The sequence below is a fragment of the Danio rerio genome, chromosome 15 (assembly GCF_049306965.1).
Source record: "Danio rerio strain Tuebingen ecotype United States chromosome 15, GRCz12tu, whole genome shotgun sequence".
In the NCBI taxonomy this organism is placed as follows: Eukaryota; Metazoa; Chordata; class Actinopteri; order Cypriniformes; family Danionidae; genus Danio; species Danio rerio.
Window position 1 is genome coordinate 1806200 of NC_133190.1, and position 27528 is coordinate 1833727.

Below are 27528 nucleotides of genomic sequence, written 5' to 3' on the forward strand. Positions count from 1 at the left end.
TGCTCCCCGTCTTTTGTCAGAGAAGACTTTCATGTGAAAGGGGACAACGGCGGGGAATAAGCCAGACATGTCAAATCTCAGCAAAGGGGGCACTAAAAAAGACACCAAGATGAGGATACGAGCCTTTCCTGTGAGTATGTGCTCTCCGAGCCGGCGTGACAGTCACTCGAGCTCCGGGGATTCAGCCGGACATGCAGGCCTCTGTGTTTAAATCCCTTTACACTGCTTTAGTGTCGTCCCAAAAACTCTCAAATAATATTGAGGTGTAGTTGGGTTTTATATTCGCACATTCATTACCTGACAACTCATGACACAGGCCCCACATTGTTTACCACGCTACTTTTCATATTCGGTCTGAAATCGCATGTAGGTATGACTTGAAAACAACATTAGCACTATTTAACTGAATGTAAACAATGTTGTACTTTAATAGTCATTGGCTGATAATATGATTTTCACATTAAGCACATTACATTATGAAGTAGAAAGTCTGAATGTGTGACTATAAAACCAACTTTACTCTAATACAACCATCATGAGAGAAGTGTCAGCATATTGACCAGCTTTAGAACTTGCGTTGCTTAAGTGCAGTTTACTACAGAGGAACAAGCCTGTTAATTTAGCTGGCTGATATTTTTAATAGTAGCAGATGAGCATAAATAAATGCGTAATGATGGTCTAAATATACACGGGGCCTTGGTGAACATATGTTACAACTAGCTGCTAATTAATTAAGTACGATAAGATATTGCAGATGGTGATATATGTGGGAGGTTTATTTGTCTCTTGGGGTAAAGTGGGTTTTATATTCAGTCTTTCTCCCTAATATAATTTTATAAAAGTGCCAATAATATTATCAGTCAATGACTATCAAAGCACAACATTGTGCACAGTCATTTTAATAGTGCTGATGTTGTTTTTAAGTCATACTTGCTACGATTTTAGACAGAATATTCAAAGTAATGTGATAAACAATAGTCACAAGTTGTCACTTTGTTAAAAAATGAAAGAGTGTGCGAATATGAATCCAATTTTACCTCAAATATTTGTCTGCGTTTACTTTTTGCATCATGTGTTGTACTGTGTGTATTATTGCCTCACACATGGTCAACGCAAATTAAAGGATGGCGTGACACGTTTTTAGTTAATATTTACTAAATGATGCATTTTTGATTTGGGTATGTACACCGTTTCCCATATCTAGATCAACTAAATATGAACTGAGGTAAAGTTGGTTTTACATTCGCACATTTTATTCATTTTTTTTAAACAAGGTGACAACTTGACAGTCACTGTATTGTTTATCATGCTACTTTGAATATTGGGTCTGAAATCGCATGCAAGTCCAGGGTTCAACGCTGAGGATTTTTTCTACTGATCCGACCGGGCCAGTGGTTTAGATTTTTACTTGCCCTGCTAAAATTTTTACTGGCCCCACTAAAAAAGAAAAAATAGAAGTTAATAGCTTTTTTTAGCCACATATAATAAATAATATGTCAAAAATAACGTCTGTGAGTCTAGCATTTTAATACTTAAAAAAGTTAATAAATGTTTCATGAGCAAAATTGTGAGCAAAAAAGTGTTATGCAAACAAAAAGAGCATTATGGAAAATGTGGAGGGGTTTCATTGCAGAAATTTTTTAACAAAAGGTGGCTGACTTGCCAAGCTGACGGCAAACTGTGCAAAACATCATTTCATTTATTTGTCATGTTGTTCCCACGTAAATGTCTGCTTCCAAGACGTCAGGAACATGACATTTTCTTTTAGCCTTATAATGTGATGTTGTCGCCATGTTGCCGTTTCTTCACTGTACTGATTGTCACCAGGTTATGGGGAAAAACAGCATGCTCAAAACACCAAGAGGAACCGAAAAGCAATATAGTATCTACGTCATCACAGAGAAGATAGCATTTAAAGACTTAAAAGCACAAACTTAAAATGCACGCAATTGACAAAAAGTCACAGGCAAATTAAACTTTAGTGACAAAGCAGCACTGTCCTAATCGGGCCAGTAATGATCCTGCCTACTGTCCCAAGTGTCTCTCACGCTGGCCACCGGGCAGTCCTTATTGTTGAGCCCTGAAGTCTGACTTGAAAACAACATTAGCACTATTTAATTGACTGTAAACAATGTTGTATTTTAATAGTCGTTGGCTGCTAATATGATTTCACTGTTTGGAATTGGCGAAGAATACTTTTCTGAAATTATATTAGGGAGAAAGTCTGAATGTGCGAATATGAAACCAACTTTAACCTAAATGTATTGGGATTAGTTTTATAAATGTAAGCTGTACACTTACTCTGAGTCAGAGGATGTTTTGTTTCTAAAAGAAAATGTTATGGATCCCTATTTTCCTGATTTAAATCACATCCATCGAGATGCTTGTGCACAAATGCGTGAGGATTGCAGTTTTATAGCTGTATTTAAACTTTGTGACATCAAATCTAGTTTTTAAATGCAAAATAATAGTATATATATATATATATATATATATATATATATATATATATATATATATATAATATTAATTAGTAACTGATTGAAGTAACAGAAATGGTTCGATATTAGTGCTTCACGATATTCACCAGAAAACTGTTAATAGCTCCATTTGGAAATAATTAAGAATTTTATATTGATTGGGAGGATTTTGTACATGAGTGGATTTGCATAAAATGTACTAAACAAATGACAGGAGAGCAACCATACAAATGAAGGAGCTTAACGATGTTCAGGTTTAGGAATTAAAAAATCGGATGTTCACTAAAGCTCTGTAGGCTGTGTAAATTTAATTGTCATTATATATGGCCGCAGCCATATCACTCTGCAGCCCAAGACCGGTTACTCACTGAAGCTAAGCAGGGCTGAGCCTGGTCAGTACCTGGATGGGAGACCACATGGGGATACTAGGTTGCTGTTGGAAGTGGCGTTAGTGAGGCCAGCAGGGGGTGCTCAACCTGTAGTGAGTCCTAATGCCTCAGTATAGTGATACACTATATTGTTAGTGAGCGCTGTCTTTCATATGAGACGTTGTTAAATGGCACTTCTCGGAAAGAGTAGGTGGCCAAATTCCCTCTATCGACCTTTACCGATCATGGCCTTGCAATCATCCCCATCCACTGAATTGGCTGTGTCACTGTCTCCTATAGATGGTGTGTGGTGGAGCACTGGTGCTGTTGCATCATGCAAATAGATGCTGCACACTGTTGGTGGTGTGAAGACACCCCCCCCCCCCTCATGATTGTGAAGCACTTTGGGTGTATGGCCATACACGATAGATGCCCTATAAAAATATATTACATTACAGTATTTTCTGACACACTGTAATGCTTCACTTTTTCTCCTAATGGATTACGCTTTTGGTTTATCTCCACCCCATCTCAGATGACCATGGACGAAAAGTATGTCAATAACATCTGGGACCTCTTGAAGAACGCCATTCAAGAGATCCAGAGGAAAAACAACAGTGGGCTGAGCTTCGAGGAGCTCTACAGGAACGCCTACACCATGGTCCTGCACAAACACGGAGAGAAGCTCTATACAGGCCTGAGGGAGGTGGTCACAGAACATCTAATCAACAAAGTAAGTGCCTTAAACGTACATCTTCTGCCATGAGGATGCTGGTGTCAATTATGGAAGCATTTCATTTCAATAGTTTGCATATCACCTCTGAGCACCAGATGATTCGGTACATGCACTTGCTTTTTGTAACTGCACAACGCTAAACCCCCAACCTGGAGGACCAGGACATACACACATACACTTCAGACAATTTAGCGTACAAAAATTCACCTAAAGCGCATGACTTTAGACTGTGGGGGAAGCTGGGAGGAAACCCACGTCAACACAGGGAAAATGCAGCAAGCAGAGAAATGCCAAGTGACCCAGCCAGGGCTCGAACCAGCAACCTTCTTACTGTGACTTGACAGCGCTACCCACTGTGTCACCCAAAATGAAAATATTTACTGCACCAATTTTTTTTTTATACCTGTTTATATCAGAATGAATTAACATCTATTATTAAATGAACATTAATTCTGGTGTAAACAGCTGTAAAAATGGTGTCGTGTAATATTAGATGGAGTTGGTTACTTCTCGCTAGCTTGAATTTCAAGAATTCTTGATTGTTCTTCACTCATGTCGGCTTTTCTGTCCAAAGGTACGTGAGGATGTGTTAAACTCCCTGAATAACAACTTCCTACAAACACTAAATCAGGCCTGGAATGACCACCAGACGGCTATGGTGATGATCAGAGACATCCTGATGTACATGGTGGGTCTTTTGTTTTTCTGTCATAATACTTCTTTTTTTTTTTTTTACTGGCAGTATTTTACATGGCTTGAAAGGTTTCAGTTCTTTGGTTATTCTGGGAAGATGCGCTTGTAATTATATTTATGTTAGATTTTTATTTGGGCAGACTTTAAAGGAAATGTTTTTAATTACATTTTTATCAAGAATAAACCGTAAAAAACTCGTTTTAGATTTATATCTTGTATATAATTTATTGCAGTTGATGTCTTTTTGTTATTTATTTTTTATTATCATAGAAAGTGATATTTATAACAATATCTTTAATTTAATTAGTTTTTGCCACGAATTGTGAATATGAGAAGCTGATATGGCAATAAATTTAAAACGCACTCTCTCTCTTTTTTTCTTATATACAGGGCTCGAAATGAACCTTTTTGCTTGGTAGCACTGGTGCTCCTAACTTTAAAAATTTAGGCTCATCAGCCAAAATTGAGGTCATACCCACCAATTATAAGCACCGTTACTACAAGTGTTATACAATTATATTTATTGCATTTGAAATCAACAGTAACAAGAAAAATATATATATATGCAAGCAAGCGTGAGAAAAAAATATGTCTCAACGAAATCCCGTTATCACAAGAAAATAGATTTTTATAACAACCAAAAGATACACGGAGCGCTCACCGGCCCTGCACGCACTGCTTGACATGAATGAATCTGTTAACGGTATAACTGTGCTGTTCTCACGGGTGCTGTCTGATATTGCACTGATGCTTTTGACATGTACTGTTCCTTATTATATGCATACGTCATGTTAATAGCATTACCGGTCTTTTCATAAGTAGCGATGTTAGTTTAGTCAGTGTAAGCCCGTTTGCGATGGTGTACGTGGTGTTTAATTTGACCTATAGCTGCCACTTGCACGGCGGACAGCATCTGGCGATTATATGAAGGATTAAACAGAAGCTCTCGTGCTAGATGTGGCAAACAGTTACCCGAAAATTCCATCCCACAGACTTTTCATAGCGGACTTGAAGCCACTGGAAGTCTTATCCACTCTTGGAAAAGTGTAGATGGTGGATTAACATTCAGCACATGATCACTAGTACGATGTGTCATTATTTGTAACTTTAGATGTCATGGTTTCTAAAACAAAATCTGTCAGTGTTATCTTCATTCTCATCTTCAGCGCTTTACAGTTTTTCACGGTAGCAGCTCTCTCTGTCATCGCAAGCACGAAGGCATTGACTGAGTGATTGACAGCTGATATTTCAGTGCTAGAGCAGTTGTGGGCCAATAAGAAGAGCGCGAAGGCGGGGCAAGCATTACGGACTTGGCTTTGTTTACTGCAGCAAGTTGACATGACAACTGTTTTAAACCATTCCCGAGCGCTGCGTTTCGTGTTTCAAGTGCAGAGATGCATTCTGCGTGCATGTCTCCCGAATCCGCGCATGTGGTGAACATTTTGCAGTAAAAACTGGTAGCACACAGCAATTTTTTGCACTTGCAGAAATGCTCCCAACAACATTTTGAAGTCGCATAGGTAAAATTTCGGGCGCATATGCGACCATAATCGTCGCAATTTCGAGCCCTGTATATAATTATAAAAAAAATCGAAAATTGAATTAAACAGTATTAAAGCAGTAGTTAACCAAAAAAATAATAATAATTTTCCCATTGTCATACGGCTTTAGAATGTTTTTATTTTTTATTTTTTGATATGCAAACAATATTTTTTTAAAAAGCAATCAAACAGAGTGGATCAAAACACTAAAAAGTGTTCTTTTGTATGTCTGACATATTTGACCCTATCATACACCCGGCGCATTTGTGCCATTTTGTGGACTCATGGGGATTTCGGTCTAGAAAAGAGGTGTGTTAAGGTGCATTGTTGACACGTTGCTATTTTGAGGAACTAAAATAGACTGAGAGCTGAGAGCAGGTCACCGCCTCCATGCTTCCTTCATCTCGAGGGCTTTTTCAGTTTATTCATGACAGTCTGCATTAATATAATGTTATTATTATTAGTATTATTTATTATAGGCAGATTTATATTTGTTTTATTAAGAACAATCTTAGATTTGTCCACCTGTCAGGTTTTTGGACCATATAGGGCATAAGAACTGGACGTGTGTTTGGATATAACTCTGTTTTTTGAGCACACTTCGTTATTATTGTTCATGTATTCGTTTGCTCGAAATTAGAACTGAATTTAGAAATAGTTTTGACACAAATCTTTGTGATTAACAAAGGAAATTAAATATGTGGGCTAATGGATGTCTGTGCTTACAACACGTTTCCTTAACCACGAAAGAGAGAAAGTGAAAGTAAAGAGGCTGAATGGAGGAGGCTCGTTCTTTATCCTCGCGCTGCAGATGCTCTGTTGAACTGTTTTCTCGCTAGTGAAGCGTTCAGTTTTTCCACTTACAAAGTTGCCATGTAAATAGCAAATGCACCATGGCGCGACACAACGAGCTCTAAAAGGGAATGAGAGATGAGACTCTGATTGGTTTATTCTCAAAACACACTCATAACTCCATAAGAGAATATGCACAACCCTGTTGACCGTGTGCCGGGCGCAGAGCAGATTTTTCCATCCCTAAAATAGCAAAAGTGGATTCGGACACACCCTTAATGCTTTTGCACCATGTGCTTTAGATTTTGCACCTAGATCGTTAAAATACAGCCCATTGATGTAGCCCAGTGTTTCTCAACCACAGTCCTGAAGGATCACCAACACTGCATGTTTTGGATGTTTCCATTGCTTGTTACACCCATCACAGGTCTTTCAGTCTCTGCTAATGAGCTGATGATTTGTATCAGGTGTGTTTGGATAAGGAACATGGAGAATGTGCAGAGCTTATGTATTAGGGCTGTCAAAAAATTTAATTGTTTTGTCTTAATAATCGCACAGTGTTTTGATTTTGTTTATAATTTAAGGTTATGGAGACTATTCAGCGTATCAGGCAAATTCTACTTGGTTTACAGTTGGCTTCATTTACGTTAAGTTCAGTTTAATAATACTGAACTCTTTTTCTTTCCCTCTTCTGTCTTTGTATAGGACCGTGTGTATGTTCAGCAGAATAATGTGGAGAACGTGTATAATCTGGGTCTCATCATCTTCAGAGATCAGGTGGTTCGATACGGGTGCATTCGGGACCATCTAAGACAGACTTTACTAGATATGATTGCCCGCGAGAGAAAAGGAGAGGTGGTGGATAGGTGAGTTTATTCATGTTTAACCCTTGTGGGCTGTTGGGAATGTTTTCATCCACTCTGGGTGTGATTTTTGGGTCTTAATTTTTAACATCTCAGCTCTCAGAACTACATGGAGTAAACAAAAACAAAACATAGTAAGTGTATTTCTGCAAACACACAAAAGTAGATTATATATTTAATGTTCTGTGTTTTTTTCAGGGGCGCCATCCGTAATGCTTGTCAAATGCTAATGATCTTGGGTTTGGAAGGACGTTCTGTGTATGAAGAGGACTTTGAAGCACCGTTTTTAGAAATGTCTGCTGAATTCTTTCAGGTTTGTGCAGATTCATTCATTTTCTGCCGCGTTTCCAGGACCGGGTCGTGGGGGCAGCAGTCTTATGAGAGAACCCTAGACTTCCCTCTCCCCAGACACTTCCTCCTGATGCTGAGGTTTTCCTAGGCCAGCCAGAGACATAGTCCCTCCAGCGTGTCCAGGGTCTTCCCTGAGGCCTCCTGCCGGTGGGACATGCCTGGAACACCTCCGTAGGTAGGCATCCAGGAGGCATCCGAAACAGATGCCTGCGCCACATCAGCTGACTTCTCTCGATGTGCAGGAGCAGTGGCTCTACTCCGAGCTCCTCCTGGGTGTCAGAGCTCCTCACACTTTCCATAAGAGTGTGCCGTGCCACCCTGCGAAGGAAACTCATTACATTCTTTTGTATCAGAGATCTTGTCCTTTCGGTCATGACCCAAAGCTCTGGTTTCCCCCATACTCCAAACACATGCGCTATAGGGGAATTGATGACCTAAATTGGCCGTAGTGTATGAGTGTGTGGGTGTGAATGTGAGTGTGTATGAGCGTTTCCCAGTACTTGGTTGTTGCTGGAAGGGCATCCGCTACGTAAAACATGTGCCAGAATAGTTAGAGGTGATAAATAAGTGACTAAGCTGGAGGAAAATAAATGAATGAATGAATGAACGAATGAATGAATGAACAAATGAATGAATGAATGAACGAATGAATGAACGATTGAATAAATAAATGAATGAATGAATGAATGAATGAATGAACGAACGAATGAATGAATGAATGAATGAATGAATGAGCTAATGAATGAATGAATTAACTAATGAACGAATGAATGAACGAATGAATGAATGAATTGATGAATGAATGAATGAACTTATGAATGAATGAACTTATGAATGAATGAATGAACTAATGAATGAACGAATGAACTAATGAATGAACTAATGAATGAACGAACAAACGAATGAATGAATGAATGAACGAATGAAAGAACGAATGAACTAATGAATGAATGAACGAACGAATGAAAGACTGAATGAATGAACGAACGAACGAACGAATGAATGAACGAACGAAACAAAGGGTAACCCCACCGACACACTAAAACTGTAAGGATAAATACCTGTCTTCATTTTTTTGTCTTATTTTTGCAGCACTTTCTTTTGTGGTTTAATTCTTTTACATATATTTTTTTCCCTCAGATGGAAAGCCAAAAGTTTTTAGCTGAGAACAGTGCGAGTGTGTACATAAAGAAGGTGGAGGCGCGGATAAACGAGGAGATTGAGCGGGTTATACACTGCCTGGATAAATCGACAGAGGAGCCCATAGTGAAGGTGGTGGAGCGAGAGCTGATCTCCAAACACATGAAGACCATTGTGGAGATGGAGAACTCCGGGCTGGTGCACATGCTCAAGAATGGAAAGACTGAAGGTGCGCTCTTCAAATCTCGCACTCTTTTAATATTGCATTTGTTGGTCACACTTTATTTTAAGTAACAATTCTCCCTGTTAATATACCATTCACTAATTCACCGATTATTAATGGGTATTAAGGTAGTAGTTGGGTTTAGGTATTGGGTTCGATTACAGATATAAAATAACATCATGTATGCATCGACGTATAGCTGCACCGAGGTGCTCACGGCGACCGGGGTTCGATTCTGATCCTTCTCCTATCTCTGTTCCCCATACTTTCCTGTCTTTACATCTTCACTGTCCTATGACAACAGCGGTGAAAACCAGTAAAACAAATAATTATTAAAAATAAATAAATAACAGCAGCTCTTCTTTCTTGTGCAGATCAAGGAAGCATCATTAGGCTGGCTTAATTTATTTAGGCTCGCCGTGAGCACCTCGGTGCTATATGTCGATGCATACATGATGTTATTTCTCCGCCTTTCTCCTCCTAGACTCAGGTTGCTATATCTTTTCCGACTGATCCGACTTTCGGTTTTCGGAAAAAACGTCCCGGGACCGTCGGAAAAATCCCATTGACTTAACATTGGACCAAACTTTGTGAGCTCATAACTCTGCATCAGACTTTCACACAGACATCTAACTGGGCTCATTTAACTCAGACTACCTAACTGCCAATAACTGATGAGCTTTTAACTTTCTGGCCACGCCCTAGCAACCGCTTTTGGGACCCTAGAAACTGTCCCTCAGACTTCCACTGCAAAAGACCATCATTGACTTTACATTGGATCAAACTTTGTGAGCTCATAACTCTGCATCAGACTGTTCTACAGACTAATGGCTGAGCTCATTTAACTCAGTCTAGCCAGCAGCCAATCACTGATGGCCTTTTAACTTTCTAGCCACTCCCTAACAACCAGATACCGCACCCTAGCAACTGTCCCATAGACTGCCATTATAGAGGCCCATGCTGCAGTGTTATAGAGACATGGGGGTTGTTTTTAACTGTTCATACTGGCAAGAAGCTTTGATACATCATCAGTTTAAGCTGTCAATCAACTCCATAGCAACAAAACAGACTAACCTAGCAACGATTTAACAGCAGTTGTATCTCAGCATCAGAACATCGTAGAGAAGTGGGGGTTGGATTGTATGACTCATGCTAGCGCACCATACATCCTGTATGGTTCACATGCTAGCAATGACTAGCAACATGCTAATAATGATTAGCTAAGTACTTTAACATGCTAGAAATGCTTACTGAACATTAAGGAAAATCTATAGAACACTGCTCTATCTATCTCTCCGTTCTATCTATGTATCTATGTATCTATCTATCTATCTATCTATCTATCTATCTATCTATCTATCTATCTATCTATCTATCTATCTATCTATCTATCTATCTATCTATCTATCTATCTATCTATCTATCTACCTACCTATCTACCTACCTACCTAGCTACCTACCTAGCTACCTACCAACCTACCTACCTACCTAGCTATATACCTACCTACCTACCTACCTACCTACAACTATTTAAACTAAAAAAACTATTACCAACATGCTTTCACAAGCCAGCCTCAAAATTTGTCTAGACGAACTTTAATAATCTAGTTATTTCTGCTGTTCTACAAGCGCCACCTATTGGCAGAGCTTGTGTACTGTTTTTGTTATGTGCAGTTTTATGTTGCAGAATTTCACAAGTTAAAGTCAAATGTTAAAGTTTTTACTTCATATTTTGAAGTTCAAACTGCTCATGCTATTATATGTACCATCATGTTTAACATGCCTTGGATTTGAAATTACTGAATATTCCAACAGAAAGAAATTGATTTTGTGTGTTTGTGTGTTTATTTTGTGTGCACGCAGATCTGGCTTGCATGTACAAGTTATTCAGCAGGGTGCCGAACGGCCTGAAGACCATGTGCGAGTGTATGAGCTCGTATCTGAGGGAGCAGGGCAAAGCTCTGGTGTCTGAGGAAGGAGAAGGCAAGAACCCAGTCGACTACATCCAGGTACCTACACAAGAAATCCAACCATACACAACTCACAGAACATGAGCGTTGGGAAATCAGGGCTTGCTGTGCCCTTAGGACGCTGCTGGTTATTAATTATAATTAATTAATTTAGAGAAATATACAGCTCTTAAAAAGTCTAAAATGCTGTTTAACAAGGTATTACATTTTGTATAAGCCTTGATTATACAATATGTATAATTGTATGCTGAAGTCTGTCGGAATTTGTGTATATTTGCATGTTAGTAGTAGAAGGAGAAGATTAGATTCAGATTGAAATAGCCCCTTTCAGGCTTTGATCCAATTTGTGCCATTTTGGTGACTGTAGCTTTAAATGCAAATGACATTGTGCTCTTTCCAGAAGAGGGCGGAGCTACAGATGCCCTTGTGTCAGCATAGTGGCAGATTCAAAACTATAATGGCTGCTTCTTACTTAGGGCTGTTTATTATAATGAGGGAGAGATGGGCACTAGTGGGCGGGGCTTTCCCCTCTGATGACACGTAAAAAGGGAGAATGTCAGTCAAGTCTGATTATAAACAATACAATTCATTTTTATCATTAGATGCTGACTATCTAATGCCACACCAAACCCCTTATAAAAGCTTAATAGGTGTCTTTTAAGCGGTATTGACATTAACTCTGTGATTTCTATATTTACCCTGTGGTCAAAATTCTCTTTAATTTGTGCTTCCTCCGTTCTGTAGGGTCTTCTGGATCTGAAGTCACGGTTTGACCGCTTCCTGCAGGAGTCCTTTAACAATGACCGTTTATTCAAGCAGACGATCGCAGGAGACTTCGAGTACTTCCTGAACCTGAACTCCCGCTCGCCTGAGTATCTCTCTCTCTTCATTGATGATAAGCTGAAGAAAGGAGTGAAAGGAGTGAGTGATTTTTATCTTCAGTATTCTTGGCTTAAAATATTTTGGTACAGCATGAGTGAAAAGTTACTAGGCTTTTATTAAAGGGCACCTATGGTGAAATATCTACTTTTCAAGCTGTTTGGACAGACGTGTGTGTAAGTATAGTATATATACTGTCATACTGGGGTAAAGTAAACACACACAGTCCTTTTTTTCAAATTTAACAACATAAAAACGGTGGACCAATTGGAGCGGTTTTCAGATCGACCGCAACTTTACGTAGGAGTGTGGTCCCCCCGCCCACCAATATTGATTGACAGCTGCGCGCATTAACATGTCTCCGTAGTAACGCATATAATCATATCAACAAGACAGGACGAGCGCAAAGCAACTGGGAATAAAAGGTTTGTTTCAGTTTGCTAGGATCATCAATCATCATCAGACGTGATCAAGAGTGAGTCTTACAAGTTTAACATGTTTTAAAACGTGTGCACGTGTGTAATGAAGTACAGCCATTCACTTCAGATTCACTTCATCAGTGTGTGTGTGTGTGTGTGTGTGTGTGTGTGTGTCTGCACTATGTATGTGTGTGCGTCTACGCTATGTGTGAGTGTGTGTGTGTGTCTGTCTGTCTGCGCTATGTGTGTGTGTGTCTGCGCTATGTGCGCTATATGTGTGTGTGTGTGTGTCTGCGCTATGTGTGTGTGTGTCTACGCTATGTATGTGTGTGTGTCTGCGCAATGTGTCTGCGCTATGTATGTGTGTGTGTGTCTGCACTATGTGTCTGCGCTATGTGTGTGTGTGTGTGTCTGCGCTATGTGTGTGTGTGTCTACGCTATGTATGTGTGTGTGTCTGCGCAATGTGTCTGCGCTATGTATGTGTGTGTGTGTCTGCACTATGTGTCTGCGCTATGTGTGTGTGTGTGTGTCTGCGCTATGTGTGTGTGTGTATGCGCTATGTGTGTGTGTGTCTACGCTATGTATGTGTGTGTGTGTCTGCGCAATGTGTCTGCGCTATGTATGTGTGTGTGTGTCTGCACTATGTGTCTGCGCTATGTGTGTGTGTGTGTGTGTGTGCTCTGTGTGTGCGTGAACCAAGTGTGCCGCAAGCCTGTGTTTGAGTGAAGGTTTCGGCCGTTAGATCGCCCCCTGGGGGCTGGCTGCAGTACAAGTCATAAAGCCCGCCTCCTCCGTGTTAATGAAGGAGACTTGAGCCCAAATAAAAAAAAATATTACACTTGCAATAAAATGTCCCGAAAGATAGTTCTGGTCGATTAAGGCACTGGTTATTGTGCTGAAATAGGTGCAGATCTTCATTTTTGTAAACAGTTTGTTTTTAGCAGTAATTTAATGCTGGGCGTGTCATCGTGATTGACAGTTTCTCAAAGCGCGGCGTCTGAGCTTCGGCAGGAGACTGAAGTAGACTGAAATGTTATTATTCGATTTCTGTGTTATTTTACCATGACAAAATGAGTTCAGCAGTAAACTATAGTTTCTGACATACATGATCTGGTGGAACACTGTTTATTCGCTAAGTTCAGGGCTTTTTTCGGGCTTTATTAGTTTGCTGATACACGCCTAGCCACCCAGATAGCAAAACACAGTTCCGGCTAGATTCTCGCCTGCCGGAGACTTATCTCTTAGAGCTCAGACTGACTAATGTTACCTCTGCTGGACCTACTCCGGATGCCTGGACTCACTGCCCGATTCCAGCCCGAGTCAATCGAGCCAGATGCGGCGGCCGATTATGCGCTGCGGCCTGGAGCTGGCGCGATTGAATATATAAAACCCTCATATTTGTTAACGTTATTACATCCATTTGTGTTGATATGACAGCAAACGCATGCTGTGAAGTTCGGGGGGCGTGGTTGATTTTACATAAAGCGTTTGATTGGAAGCTCGACTCTGCTCATTTTCGCGGCTCCTCCTCTGGCTCCATCAGACAATCCTTCTGCGCATGTCTGGCTCCAATTTCAGCAGTCTTTTGCGACAGTTTGTGCCCGTCAAGCAGGCGTTTTGCCCTCAAGGCGTTCAATGGGAAAAAGGGCTGTCGCGTCGTCCATATTTTTTACAGTCATTGGCGTGAACTCATTGTTGCAACTCCACAAAAAATGCATCAAATACTGATGGTAAAGTTCTTACTGCAGTATTTCTCCCAAACGTTACGTGAGATCTGCTTCCTGAGGCAGCCGAGGGCGTGTTGAGGCATGTTGCTGACAGGCACGTGGGATCGTGGGCGGGGATGACTCGCCTTAAAGGCCCAGTGCAAAAAAACAGCGACAACCTTTTCCCAGCTATAATACAGACACTTCAAACAGCTCTAATAAATACTCTTACAGACACATTCTGGCGACACAAAAGACTTAAATTAAGTCTTAAAAATTAAATATGAAAAAAGGGTATCTCATGTGCCCTTTAAGTCCATATTTGATGTCGAATTTGAATCATATTTGCAGGATTCTTCAGCCTTTCTTTAGCCTTTAAGTGTTTTGTAGTAAGTTCTTTAGCCTTTACTTATTGCCTAGTTACTTTTCAACCACCCTTTATAACTCTGTTTTGATTCAGTGTCACTTAAGACTTTCATAATTGAATGATAAGGAAATGGTTTGGTAACACTTTACTCGAAAGGGTGTACATGGGTGTATATAATCATGACTCAACACATTTCATGGAGGCTTTTGACAACTTTCATTGTGTCATTTGCTCAGTTTTGTCCTTTTTGAATGTAAATATGACACAGTTGCATGTCTTTATGACAACTTGACATTGGGAAGACAACATAAGCATGATTATCAATTATATTTGTTGTCCAAATTTTTTATAACAGCACAACTACTGTGATTTAAGCTGAATTTGTCATTGAAATGTCATTAAATGGTGTTAAATAGTAATAGTAGTCATATAAAATCACTGTTTAAGATCTGATTTTTTTTATATAAGATATAAAGTGGGTCTTTATGGAATGTGTATTTCACACCCCAGTATTTTTTGCGCTATTCTGCTCATCCTGACGGTCTTTCATCTCGTTTTACGATTGAACAACGAAATGAATGCTTAAGTCTGTTTAACTCATTGTGTTTTAATCTTATTTAAGCATCAATGCTGTAAAATAAACCTTATGAAATTGAAAATAGTCTCACAAACTTTTCACCGGAAGTTTATCGGTGGCTGTAAAGCTCTAGCTGTGCATATAGATGGTTGAATTCAGTAATTAAAAAAACTAAAAACCTTTTGTTTATCTCTCCCTCAGCTGACAGAACAGGAGGTGGAGTCGATCCTGGATAAAGCCATGGTGCTGTTCAGGTTTATGCAGGAGAAGGATGTGTTCGAGCGCTACTACAAACAGCATCTGGCCAGAAGACTCCTCACTAACAAGAGCGTCTCTGACGACTCCGAGAAAAACATGATCTCAAAGCTGAAAGTAAGATCTGCTGCTGAATGTACACGAGTGGTGTGCCTGCAATACTCTGCATGTCTTATTTGGTTTGTTTCTCACTCAACAGACAGAATGTGGCTGTCAGTTCACATCGAAACTGGAAGGCATGTTCAGGGACATGAGCATCTCCAACACAACCATGGATGAATTTCGGCAGCACCTCACATCAACAGGGGTGAGTAAGGGTGCTTTCCCACGTAGACGTTTGTTTGGGAACCTGGCACGTTTGCCCTGTTAGCTTGGTTGATTTGGGCATATGTGAAACCCGCAATCATGCTCTGATCCACGGCAAACCAATCGATCTGAGGTCTCGTACACACGGGGATGCTTTTCATTGTTGTTAGCATATTTACAGATGTTTTTACGGATTCAAACCCAAACGATTTTCACTGACGTCGCGCAAAAGACGATACTAAATTACGTCAGATGGCGCTACGCAACTTTACGCTTCTGACACCGGCTTGTAACACAGAAGACAGAAAGTTGACACGCTTTTTGTTATGGATGGTTCAAGCAGCAGCTCTAGTGATGAAGAAATGATTAGTGTTCACCAGAGTAATAAGCAGCTAAACGTTCATATCGCCTCTGGGCATCTTCTTCAATGTGCGCTCGCATTGACAGTTTTGCTCTTGAGCGCCTCCAAGTGCTGTCTACTGTAATTCAGCAGCTCTGTGCACTTGAACAAAAGTGCGATCTGATTGGTGGAGAAGGCTTTGACGCTGCGCGACAACAAAACAAGCATGAGGCGTTTCTTTGAAAATGACGTCTTTTACGCCTGCCGTTTCGTGCGTTGGTGTGCACGATCACATTGCTGCTCTTTATTTAGTCACGAGGCGTTAAACGTCGATGGAAAACATGAGCAAATAGCGTCCTGGCGTGCACAGGCTTTGAGATTGCCTAAACGAGTAGTCTCGCCCAGGGCAGCTTTAGGGTGTATTTGCACTATGCTATCCGAACCGTGCCCAGGCCTGTTTGCCGGATCGTTTGAGAAGTGTGAGTGCGCTGAATCGGGCTCAGGCACTGTTCACTTGGCTGGCCCTGGCCCGGTTGGAAGAGGTGGGCCTGAGCGCGGTTCACTTTACAAAACGCTCCAAAGGCCGAAACTGAAAGCGAGACGTGACTTTAAGGGGCTGTTTCATATGGATTAATTATTCATTCTTACTGTTCAATGAACGCAAACTGCCGTAGTTTATTAAAGACGCAAACCCCTCACTGCACCACAGCTGCACCTTCAGCAGACCTCCTCATTCCTGCAGCACGAGGGCTTTATGATTGTTTATGAGCGGCAAAAGTGGCGGATCTGTTCAGCGAAATATCTGACTGCGTGTCTCCGCATCCCTAAGGACTGTTTGGCGAAATATTTGACTGCATGTCACTGCATATCAAACGACTGAAACAATATAACTAGAGAAATCTCCACTGTGCTGAGCGAGAGCGCTCACTGAACAGCGCAGCATCGATGACGGAAGCGTGCCCAGGCCCGATTGTAGTGTGAGTGCGGGCCGTCGTGGGAGACGGGAGGGGGGACAAGCGTGCTTTGGCCCGGTTCGAGGAAACTGTACATAGTATGAGTACGGCCTTAATTGTCTTGATGTTTTCCTCTTCCTAGGTGTCTTTAGGTGGTGTCGACCTCATAGTGAGGGTTCTTACCACGGGATACTGGCCGACCCAATCTGCAACTCCCAAGTGTAACATCCCTCCTTCACCAAGACATGCTTTCGAGGTCTTTAGAAGGTGTTTATTACTGTATTTTAACTAGTTATTTCCAATTGTAAGTTCAAGTTCCAGTTGTGAACCTCAAAACCAGTCATAAGTGTCAACTTTTGTCAAGGTCAAAAATTATTTGCCCCCATTATTAACCAGAGCAAGGAAATTTTCACAGTTATTCCTATAATATTTTTTATTCTGGAGAAAGTCTTATTTGTTTTATTTCAGCTAGAATAAAAGCAGTTTTAAAAGCCATTTTAAGGTCAATATTATTCACCCCCTTCAGCAATATTAATTAGTTTGATTTACTTGCCTAATTACCCTAACTTTACCCTAATTACCCTAGTTAAGCCTTTAAATGTCACTTTAAGCTGAACACTAGTGTCTTGAAGAATATCTAGTCTAATATTATGTGCTGTCATCATGACAAAGAGAAAATAAATCAGTTATTAGAGATGAGTTATTAAAACTATTATGATTAGAAATGTGTTGAAGAAGTCTGCTCTCTTCTCTAAATAGAAGTTGGGGAGGGATATACAATAGGTTAATAATTCAGGAAGCCTACTATTGTATGGTTTGTGAGTGTATGATGATATTTAGATGATAAACAACTATTAAAAATCTAGAATCTAAGGCCACAAAAAATAAAGTACACAGAAAATCACCTTTACAGTTATTAGCAGTGCATATTACTAAGCAAAAATGATTTTTAAAATATGTTTACGGTAGGAAATGTACACAATCTCTTCATAAAAGTTTATTTTTACTTAATTCACCTCATTCTCCGCTGATGAGCGGGCGCTGCCATTGGAATCTTTTTGGCTGGAGACTTCCGGTCTCATTCACTTCCATTCATTTTTAGACGTTAAAAGCTGCTCGTTTCGCTGTTTGATGTTGTAAACTGATATTTCCTTATTATATTATTCTGCTGGGTCTGTATAGTCATGCAAACATTTGTTTGTAGAGCAAGTAGTTCGACTGTTTTCTGCCGTTTATTATTCCTAGTCATTTCTCCCATAGGCGACTGAATGGAAAGTTCTAAGACAATCGTGAAAACAGGCGCACTTCCACATTCCACATAGAGTAAGGTCAATAATCTTAAGATTTTTGGCATAGGAATGAAAATGCTAATTTGCCTCATACGATGTATTTTTGGTTGTGCTGTCACAAGATTAATCATGATTGATTGCATCCCAAATTTATTGTGTTTATATACTTGTATTTGTATGTGTGTGCTAATATGTTCGGTCTTAAAGTATATTTCAACCCATTTCATCTTCATCTTCTGAGGCACAACTCGTTTATTAGAGAAGAAAGAACCGCAATAGCAAAAATTGCTGCAAAAATAATTATATGCACAATATTTTAATACAATGTACAGTTGAGGTCAGAATTATTAGCCCCCCTGTTTTATTTTTTTCCCCAAATTGTGTTTAACGGAGAGCAGATTTTCTTCAGCACATTTCTAATCATTCTAGTTTTAGTAACTCATCTCTAATAACTGATTTATTTTCTCTTTGTCATGATGACTGTAAATAATATTAGACTAGATATTCTTCAAGACACTAGTATTCAGCTTAAAGTGACATTTAAAGGCTTCACTAGGGTAATTAGGGTAACTAGGCAGGTTAGGGTAATTAGGCAAGTTATTGTATAACGATGGTTTGTTCTGTAGAATATCGGAGAAAAATATAGCTTAAAGGGACTAATGATTTTGACCTTTAAATGATGTTTAAAAAATTAAAAACCGCTTTTATTCTAGCCGAAATAAAACAAATAAGACTTTCTCCAGAAGAAACAATATTATAGGAAATACTGTGAAAATTTCTTTGCTCTGTTAAACATCATCTGGGAAATATATAAAAAAGGAAAAAAAATTCAAAGGGGGGCTAATAATTCTGACCTCATCTGTATATGCACAATATTTCCACACTGCCAGTACACACACATTGTGTAAATACAAAATGTTATTTTGCATGCAATTTATTTGTTTGACAGCATGAATGTATGGCTATTCCTACCAATATACATCTGGTTTTTGTTGTTTAGGGTCACATTTGTACATGTCTTTGACTTTATTGCTCCCTCATGGGTTTTTCCATACATTCATATTCCCTCTTTCATTGCAGGTTTTATTTGGCCAAACACAGTGGCAGGCAGCTCACATTGCAGCATCACATGGGTTCAGCAGACCTCAATGCCACTTTTTATGGGCCAATCAAAAAGGTTCAAACTTTCGCTCACAAGTTCATCACAGACGGTAGAGGTAAAAGCACAACGCTCTAACTTCCAGTGCTGCGTGTGTGTTTTTCCTACAGGAAGATGGCTCAGATATGGTCGGCGGGGCTCAGGTTACAGGCTCCAATACCAGGAAACACATTCTTCAGGTTTCCACATTCCAGATGACAATCCTCATGCTTTTCAACAACCGCGAAAAATCCACATTCGAGGTACTGCACACATTGTGTAACGTTTCTTATGGTTATCTCTCGGCTAAATCAGTACAGTAATTTCTACATGCTGCCTTGCATCGTTCTCTAAATCATCAGAACAGAAAAGATACGTGTTGAACCAGCAAGCAGCAGTCATTTCACTAGTGTTCAGCTTAAAGTGGCATTTGAAGGCTTAACTACGTTAATTAGGGTAGGGTTAGGGTAATTAGGCAAGTCATTGTATAACAGTGGTTTGTTCTTTGTTTTCCATATATATACACACACAATACATTCCATACATATATTCAAATGATACACTCCATACATATAGACGATACACTCCTGTCAGGGTCTGGGAGAGAACCTGTGTCTCTGGCATGAGAGGTGAGTCATGTAACCACTGAGCTACAGGAAGTTGATGAACACACGATACACCCCATACATAACACAGTACACTCCATACATATGCACACATGATACATTCTATACATAAACACACACACGATACACTCCATACATATGCACACATGATACATTCTATACATAAACACACACACGATACACTCCATACATATGCACACATGATACATTCTATACATACACACACACACATACACGATACACTCCATACATATGCACACATGATACATTCTATACATAAACACACACACGATACACTCCATACATATGCACACATGATACATTCTATACATACACACACACACATACACGATACACTCCATACATATGCACACATGATACATTCTATACACACACACACACACACACACACACACACACACACATACACGATACACTCCATACATATGCACACATGATACATTCTATACACACACACACACACACATACACGATACACTCCATACATATGCACACATGATACATTCTATACATACACACACACACATACACGATACACTCCATACATATGCACACATGATACATTCTATACACACACACACACACACACACACACATACACGATACACTCCATACATATGCACACATGATACATTCTATACACACACACATACACGATACACTCCATACATATGCACACATGATACATTCTATACACACACACACACATACACGATACACTCCATACATATGCACACATGATACATTCTATACACACACACACATACACGATACACTCCATACATATGCACACATGATACATTCTTTACATACACACACACACACACATACACGATACACTCCATACATATGCACACATGATACATTCTATACACACACACACACACACACATACACGATACACTCCATACATATGCACACATGATACATTCTATACATACACACACACACACACACACATACACGATACACTCCATACATATGCACACATGATACATTCTATACACACACACACACACACACACACACACACGATACACTCCATACATATGCACACATGATACATTCTATACACACACACACACACACACACATACACGATACACTCCATACATATGCACACATGATACATTCTATACATAAACACACACACGATACACTCCATACATATGCACACATGATACATTCTATACATAAACACACACACGATACACTCCATACATATGCACACATGATACATTCTATACATACACACACACACATACACGATACACTCCATACATATGCACACATGATACATTCTATACATAAACACACACACGATACACTCCATACATATGCACACATGATACATTCTATACATACACACACACACATACACGATACACTCCATACATATGCACACATGATACATTCTATACACACACACACACACACACACACACACACACACACATACACGATACACTCCATACATATGCACACATGATACATTCTATACACACACACACACACACATACACGATACACTCCATACATATGCACACATGATACATTCTATACATACACACACACACATACACGATACACTCCATACATATGCACACATGATACATTCTATACACACACACACACACACACACACACATACACGATACACTCCATACATATGCACACATGATACATTCTATACACACACACATACACGATACACTCCATACATATGCACACATGATACATTCTATACACACACACACACATACACGATACACTCCATACATATGCACACATGATACATTCTATACACACACACACATACACGATACACTCCATACATATGCACACATGATACATTCTTTACATACACACACACACACACATACACGATACACTCCATACATATGCACACATGATACATTCTATACACACACACACACACACACATACACGATACACTCCATACATATGCACACATGATACATTCTATACATACACACACACACACACACACATACACGATACACTCCATACATATGCACACATGATACATTCTATACACACACACACACACACACACACACACACGATACACTCCATACATATGCACACATGATACATTCTATACACACACACACACACACACACACACATACACGATACACTCCATACATATGCACACATGATACATTCTATACATAAACACACACACACACACACACACACACACGATACACTCCATACATATGCACACATGATACATTCTATACACACACACACACACATACACGATACACTCCATACATATGCACACATGATACATTCTATACATACACACACACACACACACACACACACACACGATACACTCCATACATATGCACACATGATACATTCTATACATACACACACACACACACACACACACACACACACACACACGATACACTCCATACATATGCACACATGATACATTCTATACACACACACACATACACGATACACTCCATACATATGCACACATGATACATTCTATACACACACACACACACACACGATACACTCCATACATATGCACACATGATACATTCTATACATACACACACACATACACGATACACTCCATACATATGCACACATGATACATTCTATCCATATACACACACTCGATACATTAAATACATAAACACACTATACATATACACTCACACAATACACTCCATACATTCTATAGATATACACACACACACATGATACACTCCATACATATGCACACAAGATACAGAACAAGTGAGTATGCTGAGGGTACACACAATTATTGACCCTCAGAAGTCATAACACCCAAACAGCTCCTGGAAAAAAGTAGGCATACGGAGTATACAAGCCATGACCACACCACTGATCTAGTCAAACATCATGTGCTGTCCTCATGGCAAAGAGAAAAGAAATCAGTCATTAGAAATGAGTTATTAAAACTGTTGTTCTGAAATATGTTGAGAAAAGGGGAGAACATCTCTTCAGCTGTATATTTAGTTGTATATGATGTATTTAATTTGAGTGCACTTACTTTGAAATGGTGATGATTTGATTCGCTTTTGAATGGTCATTTTGCAATAAATGCATTTCTCACATAGTTTTTTTTTTCCTGTGTGTTTGCAGGAGATCCAGCAGGAGACTGATATCCCGGAGAGAGAGCTGGTGCGGGCGCTGCAGTCTCTGGCATGTGGAAAACCCACGCAGAGAGTCCTCACTAAAGAACCCAAGTCTAAAGAGATCGAAAACGGACACGTTTTCACCGTCAACGACCAGTTCACCTCCAGACTACACAGAGTCAAGATTCAGACGGGTGACCTATTTGTTCAGTTTTTCTTAACCCTTGTGTTGCTGTTAGGTCATTTTCATTCACTCTGAGGGGTTTTTGAGGCTTAATTTGGCCACAACTTTCTCTGTGTTTCGGCAAATGGAATAAAATTTGCTGACAAGTTTTATTTTAACACATATTTTAGGAAAATGCTTTGAAAGTTTTTCGAAACCTCAACCTTACTCTCAAATTTACTACTCTTTTGCTATGTTTGGGGCTGTTTTTGACCCATTGACTAATTGACTTGACATCACCAAATCATGCATTGTTGATTACTGATATCATTCATTTATTTTCATTTTGGCTTAATCCATTAATCTGGGGTCACCACAGCGGAATGAACCGCCAACTTATCCAGCATATGGTTTTACGCAGCGGATGCCCTTCCAGCTGTAGGCCATCACTGGGAAACATCAATATGCACACATACACTACGGACACAATTCACCTACACCACATGTTTTTGGACTTCCGGAGGAAACCCATGCCAACACGGGAGAACATACATATACAATGCAAGAGAACATGCAAACTCCACATGGAAATGCCAACTGACACAGCCAGGGTGTGACCTTCTTGCTGTGAGGCGATTGTGCTACCCACTGTGCCATCATGCTGCCTGCTGTTATCACGATAACAGTGATTTTGAAGCTGTAGTTCAAACCAAACCAAATTAAATTGCAATAGTATCGTAAAGTACAATAGGAAACGCTTAATAAAATGAAATGTTGCGTTTTGACAATGATTTTTTAAAGTGTTTTTTATTGAACTGTTTGTCACATCTCTGCAGTTGCAGCCAAACAGGGAGAATCAGACCCTGAGAGGAAGGAGACGCGGCAGAAAGTGGACGATGACCGTAAACATGAAATTGAAGCGGCAATTGTCCGAATTATGAAGTCAAGAAAGAAAATGCAGCACAACGTTCTAGTAGCAGAGGTATGGAGCCTGAGTTTGTACACCAGTAGCATTTATAATATATTCACACACAGTTGAAGTCAGAATTATTCAGCCCCCTGTATATTTTTGTCCTCAATTTCTGATTAATGGAAAGGAAGTTTCATCAAATTTCTAAACATAATATACTTAATAGTTACTATACTTAATAGTTAATATACTTAAAATTACGATTAAAGTTGTTTTTTGTGAGATTGGGCTGGAATAACTGTAATGATGTAAATGGTTATGGAGAGCTAGGTCAACAACTTAAAAATAAATTAGCTATGAATAAATTAGCTATCAATTAGCTAGTTTTCTCAAAATACGTAAAATTATGATTAAAATTAAGTTACGTTTTTTGTGAGATCGTGCTGGAATAACAACTTAAAAATAAATTAGCTATTTTTCTGAAAATACGTAAAATTACGGTTAAAGTTAAATTACGCTTTCTTGTGAGATCGGGCAGGAATAACAGTGTAATGATGGAAGTGTTTATGAAGAGCTATATCAACTTAAAAATAAATGAGCTGAATGAGCTATTTTTCTGAAAATATGTACAGTTATGATTAAAATTAAGTACGTTTTCTTGTGAGATCGGGCAGGAATAACAGTGATGGAAGAATTAATGGAAAGCTATGTCAGCCATTAAAAATAAATAGCTTAATTAGCTACTTTTCGGAAAATACGTAAAATTACAATTAAAGTTACTTTACGCTTACTTGTGAGATCGGTCTGGAATAACAGTGTGATGATGTAAGTGTTTATGGAGAGCTACATTAAAATACGTAAAAATAAATTACCTATGAATTAGCAATTTTTCTGAAAATATGTACAATTACGATTAAAGTTAAGTGCGTTTTCTTGTGAGATCGGGCCGGAATAACAGTGATGGTGGTAGTGTTAATGGAGAGCTCGATCAACAACTTAAAAAATTAGCTGAATTAGCTATTTTTCAGAAAATACGTAAAATTACAAATAAAGTTATGTTACGCTTGTGAGATCGAGCTGGAACATCAGTTTGATGATGTAAATTTGAAGTTAAGTTATGTTTTCTCGTGAGATCGGGCTGGAATAACAATGGAATGATGGTAGTGTTTATGGAGAGCTAGCTAAACAACTTAAAAATAAATTAGCCATGAATTAGCTACTTTTCTCAAAAAACGTAAAATTACGAATAAAGTTAAGTTACGATTTCTTGTGAGATCGGGCTGAAATAACAGTGTAATGATGGTAGTGATTATGGAAAGCTAGGTCAACCACTTTAAAAACATTAGCTATGAATTAGCTACTTTTCGGAAAATGCATAAAATTACAATTACATTTTTTTTACGTTTTCTTGTGAGATCGAGCTGGAATAACAGTGTGATGATATAAATGTTTATAGAGAGCTAGGTGAACAGCTTAAAAATAAAAGAGCTAAATTTGCAATAAATTGGCTACTTTTTTGAAAATATGTAAAACTACGATTAAAGTTACGATCATGTTGTCTTGTGAGATTGGTCTAGAATAACTGTGATAGTGGTAGCAGTAGCGTTTATGTTAGCTATGAAATAACTATTTGGAAAGTACGTAGAATTACGATTAAAGTTGTTTTACGTTTTCTTGTGACATTGAGCTGGAATAACAGTGTAATGATGTAAGTCTATATGGAGAGGTAGGTCAACAACTTTAAAATATATTTAAGTTGAATTAGCTATGAAATTAGCCTTTTTGAAAATGCATAAAATTATTATTTAATTTAGGTTACGTTTTCTCATAAGATCAGTCTTGAATAACAGTTTGATGATGGAAGTGTTTATGGAGAGCTAGCTCAACTTGAAAATAAATTATCTACATTAGCTACTTTTCCGAAAATATGTAAAATTATGATTGAAGTCAAGTCATTCCAGCAATTTTTTAGTTACTGAAAATACAAACAGTTATGATTAAAGTTAAGTTACGTTTTCACGTGAGATTGCGCTGTAAAACAATGTAATGATGGTAGAGTTTATGGAGAGCAACGTCAACAACTTAAAAATAAATTAGCTGAATTAGCTATGAATTAGCTACTTTTCTAAAAATACGTAAAACTACGATTAAAGTTACGATTATGTTTTCTTGTGAGATCGTGCTGGAATAGCAGCAAAATGATGGTAGTGAATATGGAAAGCTAGATCAACCACTCTAAAAAAATTTTGCTGAATTAGCTATGAATTAGCTACTTTTCAGAAAATACGTAAAATTATGATTAAAGTTGTGTTACGTTTTCTTGTGAGATCGGGCTGGAATAACAGTGTGATGATGTAAATGTTTATGGAGAGCTATGTCCACAACTTAAAAAATAAATTAGCTGAATTAGCTACTTTTTGAAAATACGTACAACTACGATTAATGTTACGTTTGCTTGTGAGATCGGGCTGGAATAAAAGTGTGATGATGTAAATGTTTATGGAGAGCTACGTCAACAACTTAAAAAATACATTAGCTGAATTAGCTATGAATTAGCTACTTTCTGAAAATACGTACAACTACGATTAAAGTTACGTTTACTTGTGAGTTCGGGCTGGAATAACAGTGTGATGATGGTAGTGTTTATGGAGAGCTACGTTAAAAACTTTAAAAACTATTAAAGTGTTGAATATTACACTTTTTGTTTTCGTTATTTGACATTTGTTATCAGAACTAACAGAAACTTGTGTGTTTTGTTTTTCTGTAGGTAACCCAGCAGCTGAGGGCGCGATTCCTTCCAAGTCCTGTGGTCATTAAAAAACGTATTGAAGGACTTATTGAGAGAGAATATTTGGCGAGAACGCCGGAGGATCGCAAAGTGTACACATACGTAGCATGAACAAGGAGCGAAATCAAATCTGAAAGAGCGAGTGAGAGCGAGCAAACCTTTTTTTTTGTTGTTGTTTTATTTTTTTTTACACCCTCACATATCCGTTTTTTTTTCTTTGCCATTTTTGTCAATTGTGCTGGGAATAAACTGGGAAGAAAACCCTCGACTTGTTTTAAAATGTTCTTACCGATTCCCGCCAGGCTTTCCACTGGATGCGATTCAAAGACTTTTACAGAAGGTGTTGCTGGTGTCTGTGAGAGAAATTATTATTTTCTTTTTTATTTATTTTATTATATTATTTTGTGCGTGTGGGTGGGTGCATGTATGTGTGTGTGTGTTTGTGTTCTTGTAATTCTACATACAAATTAATGAATTCGCACAT

The 27528-nt window shown here is 38.8% G+C and overlaps 1 protein-coding gene across 1 annotated transcript; it reads left to right on the forward strand.

Annotated features, from left to right (window-relative positions):
- cul3b (cullin 3b) lies at positions 1-27199 on the forward strand. The gene is made up of 16 exons (NM_001190485.1): positions 1-130; positions 3384-3581; positions 4159-4272; positions 7316-7476; positions 7672-7786; positions 8965-9193; positions 11051-11196; positions 11902-12078; positions 15308-15478; positions 15561-15668; positions 17103-17227; positions 19330-19426; positions 19519-19650; positions 23191-23377; positions 24183-24328; positions 27024-27199. The coding sequence occupies exons 1-16, from the start codon at positions 68-70 to the stop codon at positions 27153-27155; spliced, it is 2301 nt and encodes a 766-aa protein (NP_001177414.1). The 5' UTR covers positions 1-67; the 3' UTR covers positions 27156-27199.
- The last annotated feature ends 329 nt before the right edge of the window (positions 27200-27528 follow it).

What these genes read in the sequence shown, in the direction of transcription:
- cul3b (NM_001190485.1), top strand. Translation starts at nt 68, where the DNA reads ATGTCAAATCTCAGCAAAGGGGGCACTAAAAAAGACACCAAGATGAGG. An exon ending in ACCCAGTCGACTACATCCAG is followed by an intron (nt 11,197 to 11,901) that starts GTACCTACACAA and finishes TCCGTTCTGTAG; the next exon opens with GGTCTTCTGGATCTGAAGTC. An exon ending in GCTTTCGAGGTCTTTAGAAG is followed by an intron (nt 17,228 to 19,329) that starts GTGTTTATTACT and finishes CTTTCATTGCAG; the next exon opens with GTTTTATTTGGCCAAACACA.